The 22,421-nt window shown below is 43.0% G+C and overlaps 1 protein-coding gene across 1 annotated transcript in view; it reads right to left on the minus strand.

Moving 5' to 3' along the window:
* The window catches only part of LOC149455264 (two pore calcium channel protein 1-like), a 75,924-nt gene extending 53,822 nt beyond the window's left edge, over positions 1-22,102 (minus strand). The window contains exons 1-3 of the mRNA XM_089686496.1: positions 21,919-22,102; positions 4,603-4,685; positions 2,391-2,505 (exon numbers count right to left, since the gene is read on the minus strand). Of these exons, the coding sequence (XP_089542622.1) occupies positions 2,391-2,505; positions 4,603-4,685; positions 21,919-21,987 (267 nt within the window). The 5' untranslated portion in view covers positions 21,988-22,102. The remainder of the gene's footprint in view (positions 1-2,390; positions 2,506-4,602; positions 4,686-21,918) is intronic.
* Positions 22,103-22,421: the final 319 nt, after the last annotated feature.

Consider the following 22,421-nt stretch of genomic DNA (forward strand, 5'->3'; position numbering starts at 1 on the left):
CGATGTCCACTGCATTTTACATTCAGGGGAGCACAAGGGAGACATGCAGGGTCTTTTAGACCCTGGATGTCTCAAAAAAAAGAGAACCTGTCACCAAAAATCATCACATAGGGGACTTTTTGTCCCCTATATGATAAAAAAAAAAAAAAGCCAAGTAAAAAAAAAAATTTATATTTTATTTTTTAAAAATTAAAAAGTTACACCCAAGCATTTGACCCCCCCCCAAAAATTTTTTTCAAGGCCCCCCCACCCAAACATATGCACTCACGTACAAACATAAAACCGCTGGCCTGCCTACGCATGAAAACGATTGCGATACACGTTACATATCGCCTCGCACGCCAGAATGAGAGCATTCATTCTAGCACCAAACCTCCTCCATAACGATAAACTGATGACCTATAAGGGGCTTTAAAAGCATCACCTATAGAAAATAGAAAGTTAATAAAGTTTATTGCCATTTCACAAGCACGCGCAAATTTAAGGTTTGACATGTTGGATATCCATTAGACCTTTGTGATAATATTTTATGACATACAAAATTGGAACTACCACTATTTTGTTCTCTGGGATCTCTGATTACAGTAAATATATAATGTTTGGGGGTTTTGTGTAATCTTCAGGCCTTAAATGATTTTTTAAAACTTGTCCATAAAAATGCAAAAACAGCTCCAGCAGTGAAAGGATAACCGACACTCCCCTTTCCTGACAAGCACCCAATCAGTGCTAATTACACTGCAAGGTGCCTCCCCTCCCTGCTAGTTCCCAGGTGCGGTACTGAAGACAGGCAGGGAGGAGATCAGCAGCGCAATGTTAAAAATATTAAAACGTTTAAGTCGCCATACAGCCGCATTTGTTTTTAAAAGCCCCAATACTTTTGACACACACACACTAGGGTGGTCCAGATACCGATTTTCTACTGGCGAGTACGAGTACCAATGCTTTCAGTCAAGTACTGACTGATACCAAGTACCAATACTTTTGCTGTGTGATTTCAGCCCTTACAAAATGAATGAGCTAAAATCACACTGCAAAGAATTGCATGTGGTTTCCCCCACCACTCCTGTGTAAACTAAGTATGGAAAGACAGGAAAACGCCATCAAAGTGCAGCAATGGGCAAACAGTTTAAAAAAAAATGTTATACCTCACATGTTAAAAAGTACATATCTTGCATGTCAAATCCAAGTCTGCAGAGTCATAGTGTCTCTGACCCGTTGAAGATGGAAAACCATGGCTCCTTGTGGTGCCCACAGGATTGGAGGAGATGTATGGGCACGTATAGCCAGTCTGTCCCCAAGCTGACATCACTTCCACCCTATACCCACGTGCGTGCCCCAAGCTGGTTTACAGGGGTCCTGGAACTTCCTTCATCTCCTCCAGCCTTGTGAGCACCACAAGCGGCCATGGTTTTCTATCATAGGCGGGTCCAGCGGGACGGAGATGCTATGGCCGCGCAGATTTGGATTTGACATGCAAGATAAGTACTTTTAAAATGCAAGTTGTTATAACATTTTTGGATAAACTGTTTGCCCATTGCTGCACTTAGATGACGCTTCCCTGTCTTTCTACACTGGGTTCACACAGAAGTGGTACGGGAAACCACATACGATTCAGACAGGAATAGCACAGCATTCCTGTTCAAATCACATGTGATTCTTTGCAGTGTGATTTGAGCCCACACCATAAAGGTATCAGTTTAGAGTACTCGTGCAAATACTCGGTTTCGGATACATACATACATACATACATACATACACACACGTTTTTGTTTGAGCTTTGGGGTGCACACCCTAATTCAATTGGCTGCACACACCTATGTCTTAAGGCTTCCTGTTGAAGAGGAGTAAAAAGTCCCCACCGATGTTCTACTGAGTGCAGGATGAGGACAAAGCGCATGGATGGTGCACACCGTATGCAATCAGAGGACGCCTCCATGCCCCCTGGTGGCTCTCCTCCCCCATCTCCCTCCTGCCCCCTGCCAGCCAATTCAGGAACTTGCAGACGGTGCAGCAGGTGCTGTCCAGCCCGACTGGCCCAATGATCAGAGCGTATTTGGAGCAGAGCTTCAGCCTAGGATGGGGGTCAGGAGGAGGCAGGGAAGAGGAAGAACAGGAGGGGGGCCGAGTTGCTGTACCATTGGCCTCTAGGTTGTACTGGGCCCCGGCCAAAAGTTGCCAGTCCTCCCCTGCACATAGCTGCACACTACTAGTTCCAGCCAGAGATCTAAAAATGTTGGGGATGCCTGCCAGATACTAGCCTCCACCAGCATAAAGAAACTCACTCAAGTAATCTGAACATACATGTTTATGTGACAGAGGTCCAGGGCATGACCAACAAGTTTATATTGTCTGTAATTAGATTTATACCAGGTTCAACAAGCCAGTCTTACCAGGAATGGAAGTGGATATACAGCAGGCTCTTCAAAAACTGCCAGAGCTAGGTCAACCGTTATACAGACATAGGTTGCCAGCTGCATAGCCCAATGGTTATAGAAATAGTAAAGTCTACAAAACAAAAATGTACATAGAGACAACAGAGTAATTAATGCAGATAAATGTAACATCTTAATCTTTAATACGTTTACAATTTCTATATATTAGACTAGTTTCCAGAAAACACAAAGGCATTCACATCAGTTCCTTCTCTGAGCCCAGAGAGGGGCCAACGTTGGGTGGAAGACACATAACCTACCAGCATGTATTGGCACTTAGAGAACATCCAACTAACATACAAACTTCATGGCAGATAATGTAGCTGGTGGGAACAGCACAGCACAATATTTATTGGGGTAATTGCCAAAGACAGTTATAGAACAGGACCAGCTCAAAGGCAAGAGAGCTGATGCCCAAGGCCACAAATACATAGTTTCTCCAGTGTTAATGGGACAGATGGCAGATCAGCCAGTACACAGGCCAAATCCTGAAACGTGACTGAACGTAGGGAAAAAAAGCTATGGCTCTTGCAAGCTGCCTCAGCTTTCAAATGAGCCTGCTGACATCACAGTGGGGAGACAGTACTGAGGGGCATTAAAACGAATCATCCAATATTCCTGGAAGTATCAGTATTTTTGATAGCAAGAATTAACTGGCACTTAACTGCATACTGCAGCTCATAGGCATAGGTTAATTTCAAGTTGCATAGTCATACTGCTGGTTTTAAAATGACCCGGTGTTTGTATCACAGACAATGAGTGAAAATGCACTGGAGAAAAATATTCACGTATTTCCACTCATCTCTAAATGTTCACAAGCAAACAGCCATCATGCTTTATTGGAATTTTGTAGGTAGACAGAGCAGGAGGGTTAAAACGGTTTTCAGTTTTTTTCTTCACAGGAACAGCAACTGGCAGCTATGGAATGGTTACATACACAAGTTCTGTATATACACTGCTCAAAAAAATTAAAGGAACACTTTGAAAACACATCAGATCTCAATGGGGAAAAATATCATGCAGGACATCTATACTGATATGGACTGGGTAATGTGTTAGGAATGTAAGCATGCCCCATCGTTTGATGGAAATGAAAATTATCAACCTACAGAGGACTGAATTCAAAGACACCCCGAAAATCAAAGTGAAAAAATAATGCAGCAGGCTAGTCCATTTTGCTGAAATTTCATTGCAGCAACTCAAAATGGTATGAAGTAGTTTGTATGGCCTCCATGTGCATGAATGCATGCCTGATAACATCGGGGCATGCTTCTAATGAGACAATGGATGGTGTCCTGGGATATTTCAACCCAGATCTGGACAGGGCATCACTGATCTCCTGGACAGTCTGAGGTGCAACCTGGCGTCGGATGGACTGAAACATGACAACCCAGAGGTGTTCTATTGGATTTAGCGCAGGCAAGCACAGAGGCCATTTAATGGTATCAATTCCTTCATCCTCCAGGAACTGCCTGCATACTGTCGCCACATGAGGCAGGGCATTGTCGTGCACCAGGAGGAAACCAGAACCCACTGCACCAGCCTACGGTCTGACAATAGGTTCAATAGGTCCAAGGATTTCACCCCGATACATAATAGCAGTCAGGGTGCCATTCTCTAGTCTGTAGAGGTCTGTGTGCCCCTCCATGGATAAGCCTCCCCATACCATCACTGACCCACCACCAAAACGGTGATTATAGGTTTCTATATGTATGCAGTCAGTACTAAAGATGCAGAGTATAGTTGACTAATGGACATTTAGGCTCCATCCACACTTGCGCCTTTGGATAACAAAGTTGCATGACAAGTCACAGCTCATTCTTTTTAATTGCACTTGTTCAAATCGGTGACAGTTGAAGTTGCAGTTGAAGTATGAAAAGGTCTGCAGTAAAGTCGGATTAAAGACGCACTCCATATCAAAATCAAAGTTGTATTCCAAAGCCGCTCGGGAAATCGCGTGACTTTGGAGACACCTATTGTGAACCGAGACTTAGAGTATAGATGAGGGAATTAATAGTGGTTGGCTGGCACTCGAATGGCAGTCTGGGATACAGCAAATTTGACAAGCTGTGTCCATATAGTGCACTTGGCTTGCTCAATAGACTACCAGTCTATTTCTGTAACATAACAAAAAATGTTATCTCCATATTGTGAATAAAAATGTACTAACCTTATTGATTGAGGTGATGTTTCAAAGGGAATATTTCTGTTGTACTGAGCATCATAAACATATGCAGCAGCCAGGAGAAGTCTCTGAGCAAAGAAAAAGACAATAATTCTGGCTCATTAATGCGGTATTAAAGTGTTTCTAAAGGCAAAAGGTATTTACCTAAATGCATTCTCTGCATTAACCACTTGCTCTCCAGAGGATTTACCCTCCTTCCTAAACAAACCACTTTTTGCGTTACGGCGCTGAGTTACTTTAACTGATAATTGCGCGGTCAAGCAACGCTGCACCCAAATGAAATTTAAGGCCTTTTTTTCCCCCCACTGTTTTCTCTCTGTTTTCCACTAGTATTCTCTCTGTGGTATTTGATCATCTGTGCGGCTTTTAATTTTTGCGCTATAAAAATAAAAAACAATATTTTTGACTATTTGCTATTAAACATGTCCAGTAAAAAAAAAAAATCAAATTTCAGCATAAATTTAGGCCAAAATGTATTCTGCTACATGTCTTTGGTAAAAAAAATATATCCCAATACGTGCAAATTAATTGGTTTATGTGAAAGTTATAGCATTTACAAATGGCATTCTGACACTGGGCGGAACTGACTTGGTGTTACTGACATCCCCAGTGACACCAATACAGTGATCAGTGCTAATAAAAAGCATTGACACTGTACTAATGGCACTGGGCAGGAAGGGGTTAACATATGGGGCGATTAAAGTGTTAACTGTGTGCTGTTTTACTATGAGGCTGTGCCCTGTTTTTCCCTGTAAGCACACTGCTTTATATTATTATTATACAGGATTTATATAGCGCCAACAGTTTGCTCAGCATTTTACAATATAATGGGAGGCAATACAGCAACAATACAGTTCAATACAAGAGGGAAAGGAGAGCCCAGCTCCTTGGAGCTTACAATCTAGGAATGACTCTGCTATGCAGAGCCATACAAAGCAGTGTGCAGGAGCAGACAGGAGAGAAATCTGTATTTTCTACATACAGGTCTCTCCCCTGTTGGAAATCCTCGGAGATTGTTGGGTGCCGGTGGGGAATTACCAGCTGGGACCCAGTAATTGACAGCCGAGGCTGCGAATGGCGGCGTGGGTAAGGCACGCGTGCCCCCTACCCGGAACTGCAAAATCATGCAAATATACGTGATTTTGCGCACCTGTGCCACCCTGTAGCAGTATTTTCTGCTATAGGGTGGCATGGAAGCGGTTAAGGTAAAAAAACAAAAACAAAAAAAAAACCTTTGCAATTAGCAGCTCCCCCACAGCCCGCTACTTACCCGAGTCTTCTCTCGATCCAGCACTGTCCTGTCTACAACAGCTCTTTCCTGTTCACTAGAGGCTTTAGCGACTGCGAGACTCATTGGTTCATGCTGCTATCAATCTAATCTTGGAGTGGAGTGGAGGGCAGGGCTAGGCTGCACTGGGTACGACTATGGACGTATACATCCCAGCTCAGGAGCACACCCACACGAGTCCCCCCATAGTAGGCAGCCTCTTTGACTGGATTAGGTGGATATTGTGATGTCATCCATTCACCTTTCCACTTGGCCAGAGAAATCTTTGTATTCATTGATACAATTATAAGGCAAGAGAAGCATTCAAGATGACTTGATTTAGTTATGGCAGCAGACATGACATTTCCCATACGGTTTCAGTATTTAGCACCGCTTACTGTACGTAGTTGATGCTACTACAGTATAGTAGCATGCGCAGTCGCTGCATCAGTTATCGCTGGAAGTCAATAGTCTGGAAATCTTCTCTGCAGACTGAGAGGTGCTAATGCTACAGCCTCTGCAATGCAATAAATGGAATACTATGGTAGCAATCGGATTTATTATGCTATACATTTATTTAAGCCTCATTGTTTCCCCTGATTGGCAATGCCGTGTCTGAACTGATAATTAGGGTTCATTATCCATGTTATTCTAGTAGCATCTACTGATGATGAGCTCTTTGGTCCCCTTGGAATGGTCCTGTATCTTTTGGGAGGAGAACTGAATGGGTCAGGATGCCTGTGTGAGGTATATAGTGTAGACACAGTTTCTGTGCGCACTCAAACAATGACGTAAAACTATGTAACTCTTCTTGTAATTCACTCTACAATTCATTTGTGCAAGATCTGAAAAATTGTTGTTTGTTCTATGTTCTGTGATTTGTTATAGACTTCACCTCCATTAAAACTCCTGATGAAGCAGCAACAGAAGACTGCAAAATGCGTTGAGTCAAACCTACCCCCTATCCACTGTGGAAACAGCACTCGGATGAACCTTTCATATATGTGTTTACAAGTAACTGTATGAACAACATGTATGATGGAAGTGCAGAAATTAATATAGAGGGAGGTTTAAATGAAGGAGTTGCATCTCTATCTAATTTAAACACTAAGCTGCCTAAAGGCTTTTATATGGAAATATTTAAGTTTTTTTTATGTTTATTTGAAATAAATGGTTAATTTGAGGAATCTATGACCGGTTAATACGATGCCTTAAAAATCAGCATCTTTTTTCTATGTATTTTCTATCTACCCAATGGTGGAGAGAAACATCCAGCACATTTAAATCCCACTCTCAAGGCATCAACAGCAAGGCTCTTACTTTCCATTCATCATACATCAGCATCAGAGGTTGGTCATCAGCTCTGAGGAAAGGGATTCGTCCCCGAAACGCGTCAGCCATTTGACTGCACTGACAGTGAGAACACCTTGCCTGCCGTTGTGGACATTGTCATTTTTCTATACTTTTTAGATACATGCTTCATCTGTGAGTATGTTTTTATTATTCTTTCACTCCTACAATAAACCTTGAATAATGCACTAGGTGTGTGCGCCACCTGTTTTCTCTAAATCCCACTCCCAACCCTGGTTCACACTAATGCTGTTTCCCGCACTGCATTGCAATCATGTGGCATCCATGAGATCTGGTATGGGTGTCAATGTTAAATTAACGCCCCCCCCCCCCCCCGAAACAGATCACAAAACGCAGTGCGATTACCAGAATTCGCATTACCGGATTTGAATCGGGTGCGGGAAAAAAAAAAAAGAAGGGGTCCTGTACCTTTTTGGTGTGAATGCCATGCGATTTGAGCCATATAAAATGTATGGATAAAATTACACTGCACAGACATCGCATTTGATTTACACAGGAATGCGGTGCGGTTCCTGTGCGAATCACATGCGATGTGCCGCTCCGCATCAGTATGCACTAGGGCTCAAAAGGCACGCCCATGTCCGCCCTTACCCACTAGCAAAGATATTTTTCTAATTTCTTGGGGTTGGTCTTTAATCCTCTCTTCCCCAACATAATATTTGAAGTAGCTTCAGGGGAGGAGTAAAGGGTAAAACTATAGAGCAGGGGTGGCTAACCTGCGGCTCTCCAGCTGCTGCAGGACTACAAGTTCCATCATGCCTCTGCAAGTCAGTAACTTCCCATCTTTGCAATGCCTCATGGGAAATGTAGTTCCACAACAGCTGGAAAGCCACAGGTTAGCCACCCCTGCTATAGAGTGACCTTTGAGTGACAGCTCTGAGTCTACTCTGGCAGCTGACATTACATTCAAGATGACAGCTCCCAGCCTCAGTCTTAGGATTTTAGGATGTTTATACAAATGGGGGCTTTTTTAAAGCTAATAACATGCATATAATATTTAATAATGCACACATTGTTAAAAATGAATGGTCTGGTAATGGGGACAATTTAATAAAAGATAACAGCTCATGCTTGCCTCTTTGCTGGGTGGAAAGTCTTATCTTTGCACTGTTAACGGATAAAGGTGGCGTGGAATCTTTTGCCCCCAGAAGTGTGTTGGATGCCTGGTCCCTTGCAGATGGGATGACTGAGACCAATATGACGATGCTGAAGATTTTCAGGAGGTGCAGAGGTCGAAGTACCTTATAACTAAGATGGGTTTGCAAGCCAGACTACATGCTTGTATAACAACGTTATCACCGACATGAAGGCTCAATGCACACTGTGCGTTTTGATAATTAATGCTGGTAATGTAAGCTATGTAAAGTCACATCAAAAACGTGAGTTTTTTAGTTTTTAGCATTTTTGCATTAGCGTTTAGCGGTGTTTTTTGGTAAAAAAACAAACGTCCAAAAACGCCGGTTTGCTGCGTTTTACCACGTTTTTCAGCATTAGAGCGTTTTTACAGCTAAAAAAGCTCCTCTAGAAACCTACTAGTCCTGGGTTTTTTCTTCTGCCAAAAAAATGTCCCTTACAAAAAATGTTTATTACAGTTTATGTGTGCATGGACACATAGGATAACATGCTGGGGAGTTTACTAGCTGTAGGAAAAAATGTCAAAAGCCAAAAACAGCAGCTGCAAAAACATCCAAAATGCATGAGGACTAAAACATACAGTACTTTACAATCCCCGAGTGGAATAGTTCATACTGAAAGCTTATCTAAACCCAAAACAAGAATATATTGCAGCTTACATGCGCTCAGATGTAGTGCCTGCATTTCTTTTCATTTTTCATATTATGATCTGCATGGATGCTTTATAGGAAAAAAAATAAATAAAAAGGATTGTGTGATGCATAGGAAAAAAAAAAAAAAAAAGTTATATATACCAATTATTATTCTTGTTTATTACCAACACACAATGTTTAGTATACTATGTAACATATATGTTTTGCAGCAGTAGTCCTGGGAAAGGACTCTGTGCTACTCATGTACAGTGGGGGAAATAATTACAGATCCCCTGCTGATTTTGTAAGTTTACCCAATTACAAAGAAATTAAGGGTCTATAATTTTTAGCATAGGTGTATTTTAAATGATAGCGATAAAATACCAACCAAAAATCCAGAACAAACACGATACAAATGTTATAAATTGAGTTGCAGTTCAGTGAGTAAAATAAAGTATTTGATCCCCTACCGACCAACAATAATTCTGGCTCCCACAGACTGGTTATGTGCTCATGTGGTACACAGATTAGTCCTGTCAATTTAAGAAGGTGCTCCTAATGACAAGTCGTTATGTGTGTAAAACACACCAGTCCACAGAATCTGCCATTCTTCCATTCAAACCTCACCACCATGGGAAAGACCTGTCAAAAGGGACAAGATTGTAGACCTGCACAAGGCTGGAATGGCTACAAGACCATCAGCAAGAAGATTGGTTAGAAGGAGACAACTATTGGAGCGATTTTTCGCAAATGGAAGAAATACAAAATAACCATCAATCATCCTCAGTCTGGAGCTCCATGCAAGATTTCGCCTCATGGGGTAGGGATGATCATGAGAAAAGCGAGGGATCAGCCCAGAAGTACACAGGAGGAGCTTGTGAATGGTCTCAAGGCAGTTAGGACCACAGTCACCAAAACAAACCATTGGTAACACAAAACGCCGCCATGGAGAAGACACATGTACAAGCCCGTCTGAGGTTTGCCAATGAACATCTCAATGATTCAGAGAAGGACTGGGAGAAAGTGCTGTGGTCAGATGAGACCAAAATTGAGCTCTTTGGAATTAACTCGATTCGTTGTGTTTGGAGGAAGAACAATGCTGACTATGACCCTAAGAACACAATCCTTACAGTCAAGCACAGAAGTGGAACATTATGCTTTGGGGTTGTTTCTCTGCTAAAGGTACAGGCCGACTTTCCCGCATTGAGGGACCAATGGACAGGGCAATGTATTGTAATATCTTGGATGAGAACCTCTTTCCTCAGCCAGAACACTGAAGATGGGTCATGGATGGGTCTTCCAACATGACAATGACCCAAAAACATACCTCCAAGGCAACAGAGGAGTGGCTCAGAAAGAAGCACATTAAGGCTATGGAGTGGCCTAGCCAATCTCCAGACTTTCACCCTATAGAAAATTTATGGAGGGAGCTGAAACTTTGAGTTGACAAGCGACAGCCAAGAAACCTTAAGGATTCAGAGAAGATATGTAAAGAAGAGTGGAACAAAATCCCTCCTTAGATGTGTGCAAACCTGGTAACCAATTACAAGAAACGTCTTACCTCTGTGCAAAAGATGCATATGTACCAATTTTGGATCCTATGTGTCCCATGCACTCCACACTGTGTTAAGTTTGTCCAAGGTGTTGTATATGTTCACCAAAATGTTTTGATAAATTGAAATTTCTTGATCAGATAGGGTAAGTTGAGGACAGTAGGGGGAGTTTGCGGTTTCCACTTAGTAGTGAATGAACAGTATGTTCCTATGAGGATATTGGAGGAGGTTTTTTTCAGGCTCTTTTATAGCCTGCTGAGTGGAAGCTCCAGCAGGTGCATTATTGCTTCCAGGCTTATTGGACATTCCACCAGTTTCGATAGAGTGTTATATACACTGTTCAAAAAATTTAAAGGAACACTTTGAAAACACACATCAGATCTCAATGGGGAAAAACATCAAGCTGAATATCTATACTGATATGGACGGGGTAATGTGTTAGGAACGCAAGGATGCCCCATCGTTTGATGGAAATGAAAATCATCAACTTACAGAGTACTGAATTCCAAGATACCCCGGAAAACAAAGTGAAAAAATTATGCAGCAGGCTAGTCCATTTTGCTAAAATTTCATTGCAGCAACTCAAAATGGTACTCAGTAGTTTGTATGGCCCCCATATGCTTGTATGCATGCCTGACAACGTTGGAGCATGCTCCTAATGAGATGACAGATGGTGTCCTGGGGTATTTCCTGCCAGATCTGAACCAGGGCATCACTGAGCTCCTGGACAGTCTGAGGTGCATCCTGTCGGACATCCCAGAGGTGCTCTATTGGATTTAGGTCAGGTGAGCATGGGGGAACAAAGCTGGGAGCTGGAATAAGGAGCTATGTACAACCCACATGTCCAACAGATGTTATAGAATGTAGGGTAAATAGAATGCAATACTAAAACCTGCTACTTTTTGAGGGTGCTTTCCGTATAAAATCGTACATATAGCACTTCTGTGAGCCTGAGAAAATTAGGATTTTAGCTAAAGTTCCTCTTTAGGTTTACTCAACTTATGGAAAAACTGCTGGCTCATAGATTCTATAATGTTTTCATTGTTACTACACTCATTTTAAAACAAATGTGGCATTTTAAAGAACAAAGGAAACAGGAAACAAGTCAACATAATGAGCAATTGATAAAAAAAGGACAGAAGCTCAAACTCAACCTAGTTTTGCCTTTAGTTTATGGCATCTCCTTTTCATGCGGATCACGACAACCCCAACCCTAAAATGAAAGATGGAAAAGCACTTTCAGAGTCACATTTGGCTGACTATACACACTGGGCCATCTGATTGGACATGAAATTAGAACAATATTCCCACATGTGTATATTTGTTTTGAATAGTAAATATTCCTCTCAAGTTTTTTTGGCTGTGACTGATGGGAAGAGTTCGCCTTACTTCCTGTCCTGTAACAACAAATGAGGGGACAAACACCCAGGACCACACACAAATATTTAGAATCACAGAACAAAATGATCCCAAAATGGCTTCAGTTGGTACTCCAATCATCTGGAAAGCCCTGCAACAGGTTTCACCCATGTAGGGCTCATTCATAAAGCAACAAATGGGAGTTACCCAACAGGGGTTACCTGTCCCTATACCTTCCCAACTCTTTCCAAAACCAAACTAAAAATAGTGGCTGGAGCCAGGCTTTATATCTTGCCAACCTAGACTGAGGAAGACTTCTATGTTATGTAGGGTAGAGTCCCTCACATCTCATGTACATGTCCACACCAACCTGAAAGGTATTGCCAGTTCCTACAAATCTAGAGAAAAGACCCATGACACAATGTGCAAAATCAAGTTTAAAGTAAGATGCTTGTTCTGGAGTTCTTATGCGATGACTGCTGTCTGCTAATATTGTCCACCATCTTACCTCTCTTGCTGTCATTCATGGTTTGGTATCATCTCTTCTGATATATACCCACTCCCATTGCATCCAGGGCTATAGCTACCATGATGAAACTTGTGAGCCAGTGCCTAGAGGAGCAAAGTATGTGGACCGGACACAGCTTTAAGGTTTACAATTTTTGGTAACTCTCCTTATTCTGATTGCCTCTACCTGTGGACAGCTGTGTTTGAAATCAGCAAGAAAACTGTAGTAGGGTGAGAGTACCCCTACCATATCTTTTGTAGAATCTCTAGCCCCCTCTTCCTCAGTCTTTAGAGTCTGCCTATTCAGATCCCTATCCATGTCTTCAACGGCTGTTCAGGGATTGTTGAATTATTTTACTTTGGGGCTGAAGGGTGCTTTTGAAGGAACAAGGTAAAGATTGTAAACATTTATTGGGCACATGAAAAGAACAAAGCTATATGGGCTGATCCCTACGGTAACACTTTTCTTTCTTAGGGGTAAAGTTCACTTTGCATAAACTTCAGATATTGCAGAGTAGATGGAGTACATTTTGGGATGTTGTCTCTGGTTTGTGGAACGGTGCAGATCATTTTCCACCTTTGCAAAAATAACCTGCATTTGCCAACAAAAAAATGTCTCTGCTAAATGCTCTTTTCATGCACTTTATATCTGAGGAGTCATCAGGTCAGCACAATCACTATAAACAGATCCTGAGCTGAAAAGGACACCACTGGCATTCTAAAATCTGTAAATGTTTACCAACTTCATTACAATTTAACAGTAAATCTGTTTTTCATCAAAGTCTTCCAATGTGCTGGTTTACAATGTAACCACTGCCATGAATTTACACGGTCAGTGGGATTATATACAGCTTTAGGACTTATTCACATTAGCAGTGTGCATGTCCGCTGGAATGTGATATGATAGCAGTGGTGCCAATGTACTGTAAACAACGCATTTGTCAGGGATCTCCTCGATACCTGCCGCGATGGTCCCGGCGCAGGCGCAGTGCACCGCCCTGTGCAGGGACACAGGCACTAGGTCCAGGCCGGCCGCGGCGTTCGAGTTCGCACATGCGCAGTAGAAGCCACGGCCGCCCGCTGGGCACCAATGGCAGCGCAGGGCGGGATATTTAAATGGCCCTGAGCTGTCATTCAGTGCCTTCTGGTCTTCCCTGCATCCTGTGAACCTGTACCCTTGTAAGTTTTGACCCGGATTGTACCTGACCTTGCTGCTTTCTCCTGTTCTGACCCTTGCTTTGCCTGACCTCTCTCCTGAATGCCCCTGATTGGATTTGACCTGCTGTTGCTGACCTGGCGTGTGACCCGACCATTCTATGCCCGCTGCCTTGTACCTTGCCGTCCTCTCTGTTACCGACCCGGCCCGTCTGACCTTGCTCATCCATCCATCCATCCCTTGCAGTGGGGTCTTCTGACCTCCTCACATCAGACTCTTCCCCGTGGGAGCCCTTGGCGCATACTACTACCACTGACGGACGCACCCAGTAGTCACGACCTGGTCTCGGGGAGCTCCAAGTCCATCCCCACCATCAGGGGCCCTGGTGAACAAGCACCCTGGGACTTAGATTCCGTGCGCTGGGGACGCCTATTCAGTGGAGTGCTAGTGGTACCGCCAGGCGGTCCCTTACAGCATTGCACTGAAAGGCCTCATGCACACCGGTTTATTGTAAATGCGGTTTCTCCTAACATGAGAAAAATCAGCGTTAAAAAATCACCAAAGCTGCATTTTTTCAAACCAGTTTAGGCAAGTTTAGCAGCATTTGGTGTTTGGGAGTTTAATTGGCCAGAATTTTAAGCTATTCTGGAAGTGTTCAAGTGTTAAAGACGCCTTGCGTTTAGGTGCATTCTGGCACGTTTGGTGTTTTAAATGCCGGTAAACTCTTGTCCGAAATGCAGTTTTCGTGCTTTCAAAGAAACACCAGTACACTAAGCTGCCTGTAAACTCCTCTAAATGACTAAGTGCAGTACATAGACATATGGGATAAATGAGGAGAGTTCAGAGGCTTCAGAAAAAAATGCCTAACTGCTCCTAAATGTCAGCATACACCACCACCATCATGAACGGTCATGATAGGGAACAAAGCTTCTTGCCTCCTTTATATTGGCATAGGCGTGTGCACAGAGTGTGCCAAATTTGCCAAGACACACCCTAATCACCTCCCACGGTGCACCTTCTCCCTATGGACACCAACCTCTGTCCTACTGACACTGTCCATATTTGAATACATTTTAAAATGTTTGTTTACATGTATTTGTATAAAATATAACCTGTAAGAGTGTGTATACACATATACACACACGTGTGTGTGTGTGTGTATATATATATATATATATATATATATATATATATATATATATATATATATATATACATATACAGTGGGGATCGAAAGTTTGGGCACCCCAGCTAAAAATTTGTATTAATGTGCGTAAAGAAGCCAAGGAAAGATGGAAAAATCTCCAAAGGCATCAAATTACAGATTAGACATTCTTATAATATGTCAACAAAAGTTAGATTTTATTTCCATCATTTACACTTTCAAAATAACAGAAAACAAAAAAATGGCGTCTGCAAAAGTTTGGGCACCCTGCAGAGTTAATATCTTGTACTGCCCCCTTTGGCAAGTATCACAGCTTGTAAACGCTTTTTGTAGCCAGCCAAGAGTCTTTCAATTCTTGTTTGAGGTATCTTTGCCCATTCTTCCTTACAAAAGTCTTCCAGTTCTTTGAGATTTCTGGGCTGTCTGTCACGCACTGCTCTTTTAAGGTCTATCCATAGATTTTCAATTATGTTGAGGTCAGGAGATTGTGAAGGCCATGGCAAAACCTTCAGTTTACGCCTCTTGATGTAATCCCCTGTGGATTTTGAGGTGTGTTTAGGATCATTATCCATTTGTAGAAGCCATCCTCTCTTTAACTTCAGCTTTTTCACAGATGGCATCAAGTTACCATCCAAAATTTGCTGACATTTTATTGAATCCATTTTTCCTTCTACTCGTGAGATGTTCCCTGTGCCACTGGCTGCAACACAACCCCAAAACATGATTGATCCAACCCCATGCTTAACAGTTGGACAGAGGTTCTTTTCATTAAATTCTGTGCCCCTTCTTCTCCAAACATACCTTTGCTCATTCCGGCCAAAAAGTTCAATTTTAACCTCATCGGTCCACAGAACTTGTTTCCAAAATGCATCAGGCTTGTCTATATGTTCATTTGCAAAGTTCAAACGATGATTTTTGTGGTGAGGACGTAGAAGAGGTTTTCTTCTGATGACTCTTCCATGAAGACCATATTTGTACAAGTATCTCTTTATAGTGGAATAGTGTACAACAACTCCAGTGTCTGCCAGATCTTTCTGGAGAGATCGTGAAGTCAAACGTGGGTTTTGAATTGTTTTTTTCACAATCCTGCGAGCTGTTCTGTCTGATATTTTTCTTGGTATTCCAGATCTTGCTTTAACTTCCACTGTTCCTGATGACTGCCATTTCTTAATTACATTCCGAACAGAGGATATTGACATCTGAAAATGCTTTGCTATCTTCTTATAGCCTTCTCCAGCTTTGTGAGCGTCAACTATTTTCAGTTTCAGTTTTCTAGACAACTGCTTAGAAGAACCCATGGTGCTGATTGTTGGGGCAAGGTCAGATGAGTCTGGGCATTTAAAACCTTTGAGATTGACATCACCTGGTCTTCCCAGACGATGATTGAGAACAATCCATGACACTGGCAGGTCTCAGCTTTGCAAAGGGGGCAGTGCATGCTATAAATTCTGCAGGGTGCCCAAACTTTTGAAGACGCCATTTTTTTGTTTTCTGTTATTTTGAAAGTGTAAATGATGGAAATAAAATCTAACTTTTGTTGACATATTATAAGAATGTCTAATGTGTAATTTGATGCCTTTTGGAGATTTTTCCATCTTTCCTTGGCTTCTTTATGCACATTAATACAAATTTTTAGCTGGGGTGCCCAAACTTTCGATCCCCACTGTATATATATATATATATATATATATATATATATATATATATACACATATATATACACACACACACACACACACACACACACATATATATATATATATATATATATATATATACACATACACACACATACTATATATATATATACACATACACACACATACAAATACACACACACGTGTATTTGAGCTTTGGGGTGCACACCATACTGCAATAGGTTGTGAACACCTATGTATGTTTGGAATGCGTTGGGCATGGCTGTCTAACTCAGCCCAGTGCACTTGGTGTGATTGGGTCCTTTTTTTTTTATCAAACAAGATTTATTAAAACACAAAAAAATATACAAACTTCTTCCTTACCAGAGTTAACATTTCAGAGCATGCATTTATCCAATCATAATCATTTATAATATCCATAAATAAATCACTCTCTTATAACACAAATACATATATATTACTCTAAAAGAGACAATCCTACCAGTTTACCTCTGTGATGTACCATGTGAGCCATGTGATTGGACACAGCTGATCGCATGACCGAGCGGATATCTTCGGCTCTTTCTGTGGATCGGTGATCCGCTGTGTTCGAGGGACACAGCGCACCGCCAATCGCCGCGTTGTGCGCTCCGGGAGCCGCACATGCCTGGTTAGAATGGGAGGACGTCATATGATGTCCTCCCAGAATGAGAGAACCGCCTTGCGTCCGTCATATTACTATATGGTGGGTGGGAGGCGGTTAAAGGCTCAGTTTACTTTTGATAAAAAAAAAAAAAAAGAAAAAAGAAGAAACGCTCATTTCTTTGCAGTAAAATTATTTTTTTTCTAAGAAGCCTGCAGAGCATTGCACCCATGATCAGCATATCTCCTTCAGACTTTCAGCATAGCTGTCGGTCTATACCTCCGATTACTGGAGAGCAGGAAGATTAAAGTGGTTGTAAAACTGAAATAAAAAAAAATTAAATTAAGCAGTTTACCTGGTACAGTAGACATCACAAGTCATCTGTGCCCAGTCTTGCAAAGAAGTGTGAATCCATCATTGAGAAGTCCTCTCCGCTTTCTAGCAGTGTTAAAACCCGACACATGACAAAAATTGGTGTCGCCACACCCCCACTGCTCTGACTGATATATTACATATATCTCTCATGCACGGGCATTAGAGAAGGGGGAGTGTGTCCAACATTCCAGCAACAGATCGCTCCCCCTACATCTTTAGCTCTCCCACGATTGGCTGCTCTGTGCCTCAACATTATTGGCCATGCGGAGGTCATGTGATGCCTGATTTCCGATTGGATGCTACTCTTGAGGGGGCATGCCAAGCCAATGTAGGTTCGTGCAGTCCTGCAATCATCCAGGAGATGTCATCCATCCTCTGTGTGTGACGTGCGCGCGCAGTGGGAACTGCTGTGCACGCCCTTCAATGTCCATGCTAGTGTGCTTGCCAGGGAGTAGTGTAGAGATGGGAGAGGAGTCCTGTGAGGTCACCACAGGCACAGCCACCAATCTCCGATATTCACAGGGCTTATACAGGCACAGGGCAAAAGAATTTTCATGTAAAACTACATCGATTTCATTTGATATGTGGACACATTACTATGTTTTATATAGCATGCACTATGGGTTTACAACCACTGTAAAGGATAAGTTCACCTTTTGGAACATGTTACATGTCCATCCGTGTTGAGGGTGGAACATATAATCAGGGATCTTCTCCCAGAGTCCGCTGTCACTATTTAAAAATAACGCGGCCTGGCTAGGCCACTCCAGAACCTTGATATGCTTCTTCCGGAGCCACTCCTTGGTTATCCTGGCCGTGTTCTTCCGGTCGCTGTCATGTTGGAAGACCCAGCCACGACCCATCTTCAATGCTCTGACTGAGGGAAGGATGTTGTTGCTCAAAATCTCACAATAAATGGCCCCATTCATCCTCTCCTTAATACAGTGCAGTCATCCTGTCCCCTTCGCAGAAAAGCACCCCCAAAGCATGATGTTACCACCCCCATGCTTCACAGTAGGGATCGTGTTCTTGAGATGCAACTCATCCTTCTTTTTCCTCCAAACATGACGAGTGAAGTTTAGACCCAAAAGTTCTACTTTGGTCTCATCTGACCACGACTTCTCCCATGCCTCCTCTGGATCATCCAGATGGTCATTGGCAAACTTCAGACGGGCCTGGACATGTGATGACTTGAGCAGGGGAACCTTCCGTGCAATTTATGATTTGAAACCATGAGGGCGTAGTGTTCTACCGACAGTGACCTTTGAAACTGTGGTCCCAGCTCTCTTCATGTCATTGACCAGCTCCTCCCTTGTAGTTCTGGGCTGATTCCTCACCTTTCTTATCAGTGATACCCCAGGAGGTGAGATCTTGCATGGAGCTCCAGTCCGAGGGAGACTGACAGTCGTCTTTAGCCTCTTCCATTTTCTAACAATTGCTCCAACAGTTGATCTATTTTCACCAAGCTGCTTGGCAATTGCCCCGTAGCCCTTTCCAGCCTTGTGGAGGTCCACAATTTTGTCTCTGGTGTCTTTTGACAGCTCTTCGGTCTTGTCCATGGTAGTAGTTGGCGTCTGACTGACTGTGGGGTGGACAGGTGTCTTTAAAGAGCTCAGACAGGTGCTACTAAGTTAGATTAATGAGTGGAGTAGAGGTGGACTTTTTAAAGGCACAGTAACATGTCTCTGAGAGCCAGAATTCTTGCTGTTTCTTAGGTGTTCAAATACTTCTGTTCAGCAGTGCAAGACAAATAAATTCTTTAAAAATCATACAATGTGATTTCCTGAATTTTTTTTAAATTCTGTCTCTCAGAGTGGGAATGCACCTACAATGTGAATTTCAGACCCCTCCATGACTTCTAAGTGGGAGAACTTGCAAAATTGCAGGGTGTTCAAATACTTCTGTTCCTCACTGTAGATACACTATAGTTTGTAGACACTATAACTTTTGTGCAAACCAATCAATTTACGCTTACTGGGATTCTTTTTTACCAAGAATAAGTAACGGAACACATATTGCCCTAAATTTATGTAGAAATTAGATTTTTTAAAATGTTTTTAATGGATATGTTTTATAGAAGTAAAAAATATTGCCTATAATTTTTTTGTTTATAGTGCAAACAATAAAAAACGCAGAGGTGATCAAATACCACCAAAAGAAAGCTCTATTTGTGGGGGGGGGGGGGGGAGATGACAAAGCTCATTTATGTACAGTGTTGCATGACTGCTCAATTGTCAGTTAAAGTAATGCGGTTCCGTATACACACACATGGCCTGGTCTTTAAGGAGGGTACATTTTCCGGAGGGCAAGTGGTTAATGAACTATGAAAGTGCTCACCAGAGCCCTCTCAGTTAGTTGAGAACTACAAGCCATCTGCTGATGTTACTTGTAGTCTATCCATTCATAGGAAACTAGAAGGCTAGGTTCACACCTATGCAGTCTGCGTTTCATCCATTTTTGCAGTGTGTTTTTGACGCGTTTTGCGCTTTTGTTTTCTCTCTTGTTGCTAGGCAGATTAAACTCCAAATACATCAACAGCACGTCAAAAACGCACAACATGCTTTTCTGCAGCATTTCCATTGAAGTCTATAAAACCAAAAACGCAACTTTTTGGCGTTTAAAAAAAGTCCCTAACCCTTTCCAAAAAACGCACCAGGTGAAGACGCAGAGATGTGAACGTGTCCCATAGGAAATCATGTTAAATGGACTGGTGTGTATTTCTGCAAAAAGCTGAGGAAAACACTTAGGTGTGAACCTAGACTAATGCAGGCCATAGACGGTTCGAACAAAGGCCGATTTTTCGTCAGAAAGAATAATCTGCCGATTTTCGCACTGTTAGTGGGGCAATGGCATCAGCCAATTTTCACGGTTCCTCCTCATTTCGTTTATCGGTCATGCTGGAAAATTCGTGAAAAATGGCCGATTTTCAAAATCATTGGCGGCAACATCGGATTACAGAACGAGCGATGTTTCGTTTTTTGGAAGAAAATCGGCTGATAAACAAACTGTCTGCGGCCTGCATAAGAGCCGAATCACACATGTGTGGTCCGGATTGAAGACCAGGTTTCACAGCTAATTGATACAGTAGTTGTTCAGCGATTCATGTCAGGTTCAGGACAGGATTAGCTCAGGATCTTATCCTGTTCACATGCGTGGTTTAAGAATGGTTCCCATAGAAGCCAATAGCCTGTAATCCGCACCTAAACCCGGACTGCACTGCTCAGAAATCGGACAGAACTCTTTCAAATCAGACTAAATCCACACTGCCAGTGCACTGGACATATGTGAACAGGCACCATAGGAAGCAATGTTATTTCACATGTCATAAGGATTGAATGAGGGTCAAACTGCATCCAATCCACATATATGTGGACTGGCACTGAGAGCTGATTCACACGTGTGGTCCGGACTGAAGCTCAGGTTTCACAGCTAATTGATACAGCAGCTGATCACCTCAGGTTTACATCAGGTTCAGGACAGGATTAGCTCAGGATCTTATCTTGTTCACACATATGTGGTTTAAGAATGGTTCCCATAGAAATCAATAGCCTGTAACCCGCACCTGAACCGGACTGCACTGCTCAGAAATCGTACAGGACTCTTTCTAAAACTGCACAGAATCTGCACCGCCAGTGCACCGGACATATGTGAACAGGCACCATAGGAAGCAATAGTATTTCATGTCATGCGGACTGAATGAGGTTCAACCCGTATCCAATCTGCATATATGTGAATGGGCACTGAATGAACAATGCAGTTATCTGGGTGGAGCCCGTTTTCAAATTGTGACAGTGGGTGCGGGGAGAGGATCCCCTGCTCACGGGAGCGTCCTGAACACGTTACACCCTAAATACGGATTGGAACATGTTCATCTTCCGGACGGAACTTCGTCTTGAAGCTGTGAGTTGCCCTGTCGGCTTCCCCCCTTCTGATATCCCTAAATCTGAAAATTAAAAAGACGCTGCATGAAAAATTGTTGTGGCATCCAATCAGATTCATTCTTAATGGCGCTCCCACGCATTAGTGAACGGGGTGTTTTTTTGCGGGTGCAAAACCAAATGATGCTGCAGCCCCATGCGGTCCTGTGTTTTTTTTTTTTTTCCCTTTTAAAAAGGGATCGGTGACCATTTCCCCCGTTTCTTGCTGGTACATGTGGTGTACACATGCAAACACCTATACACGCCCCGCACACACATGAACCCACTCTTGCAGTACAGGCACAGATTTAGGCAGCCACTAATAGGCATCCCATTTTTGTTGCAGTAGTCAGGCAGGGAAATGGGAGGTCCTGGACTCCTCTTCACTCGGATCACTTCATCTAAACTTCAGCCAAAAGACTTCTGAAACTTGTGTAAAGTCCCCCCTCCCCCCATGTACACCACAGTTCTCCTCTCCCAGAATTCCGCTCTGCGGGGTAATGAGAGGCAGCTGGGAGCGGGTCCCCGGCCCTTATCTCCCGGGAAGGGGATCAGAGAAGTCCGTCCATTCCGAATCCCACCTACCTCCTCCGGACCGTCCTCTCCGCTCTGCCCGGACTCCCTCCCGGCTTTCTCTCCTCCTTCAGATATCATTGTAGTTAGTCTCCTTCACAGCCCCCGGTGTACTTCGCCACTGAGCAGGCAGCGCTATGACTGAGCGGGACTCTTATCCACAGAGCGCTCCGCTGTGCTCATCCCTCCTCACCGGAGTCCAGGGCGGTCATGTGACTGGACGGAAACAGCTCAGCAGGATCGGGGGACCCCTCAGCTTCCACCTTCCTACAACACGGAGAAGGGGGGGTGTGAGGGGGTGTACGCACACTGAGGGGGACACATAATATGGGGGTGTACACACAGGAGAGGGACACATAATATGGGGGTGTACGCACACTGAGAGGGACACATAATATGGGGGTGTACGCACACTGAGGGGGACACATAATATGGGGCTGTACACACACTAAGAAGGGGGACACATAATGGGGGTGTACACACACTGAGGGAGACATAATAGGGGTGTACATGCA

This window comes from Staurois parvus, unplaced genomic scaffold (assembly GCF_062004578.1).
Source record: "Staurois parvus isolate SC_StPar_1 unplaced genomic scaffold, SC_StPar_1.0 ptg000401l, whole genome shotgun sequence".
NCBI classification, from domain to species: Eukaryota; Metazoa; Chordata; class Amphibia; order Anura; family Ranidae; genus Staurois; species Staurois parvus.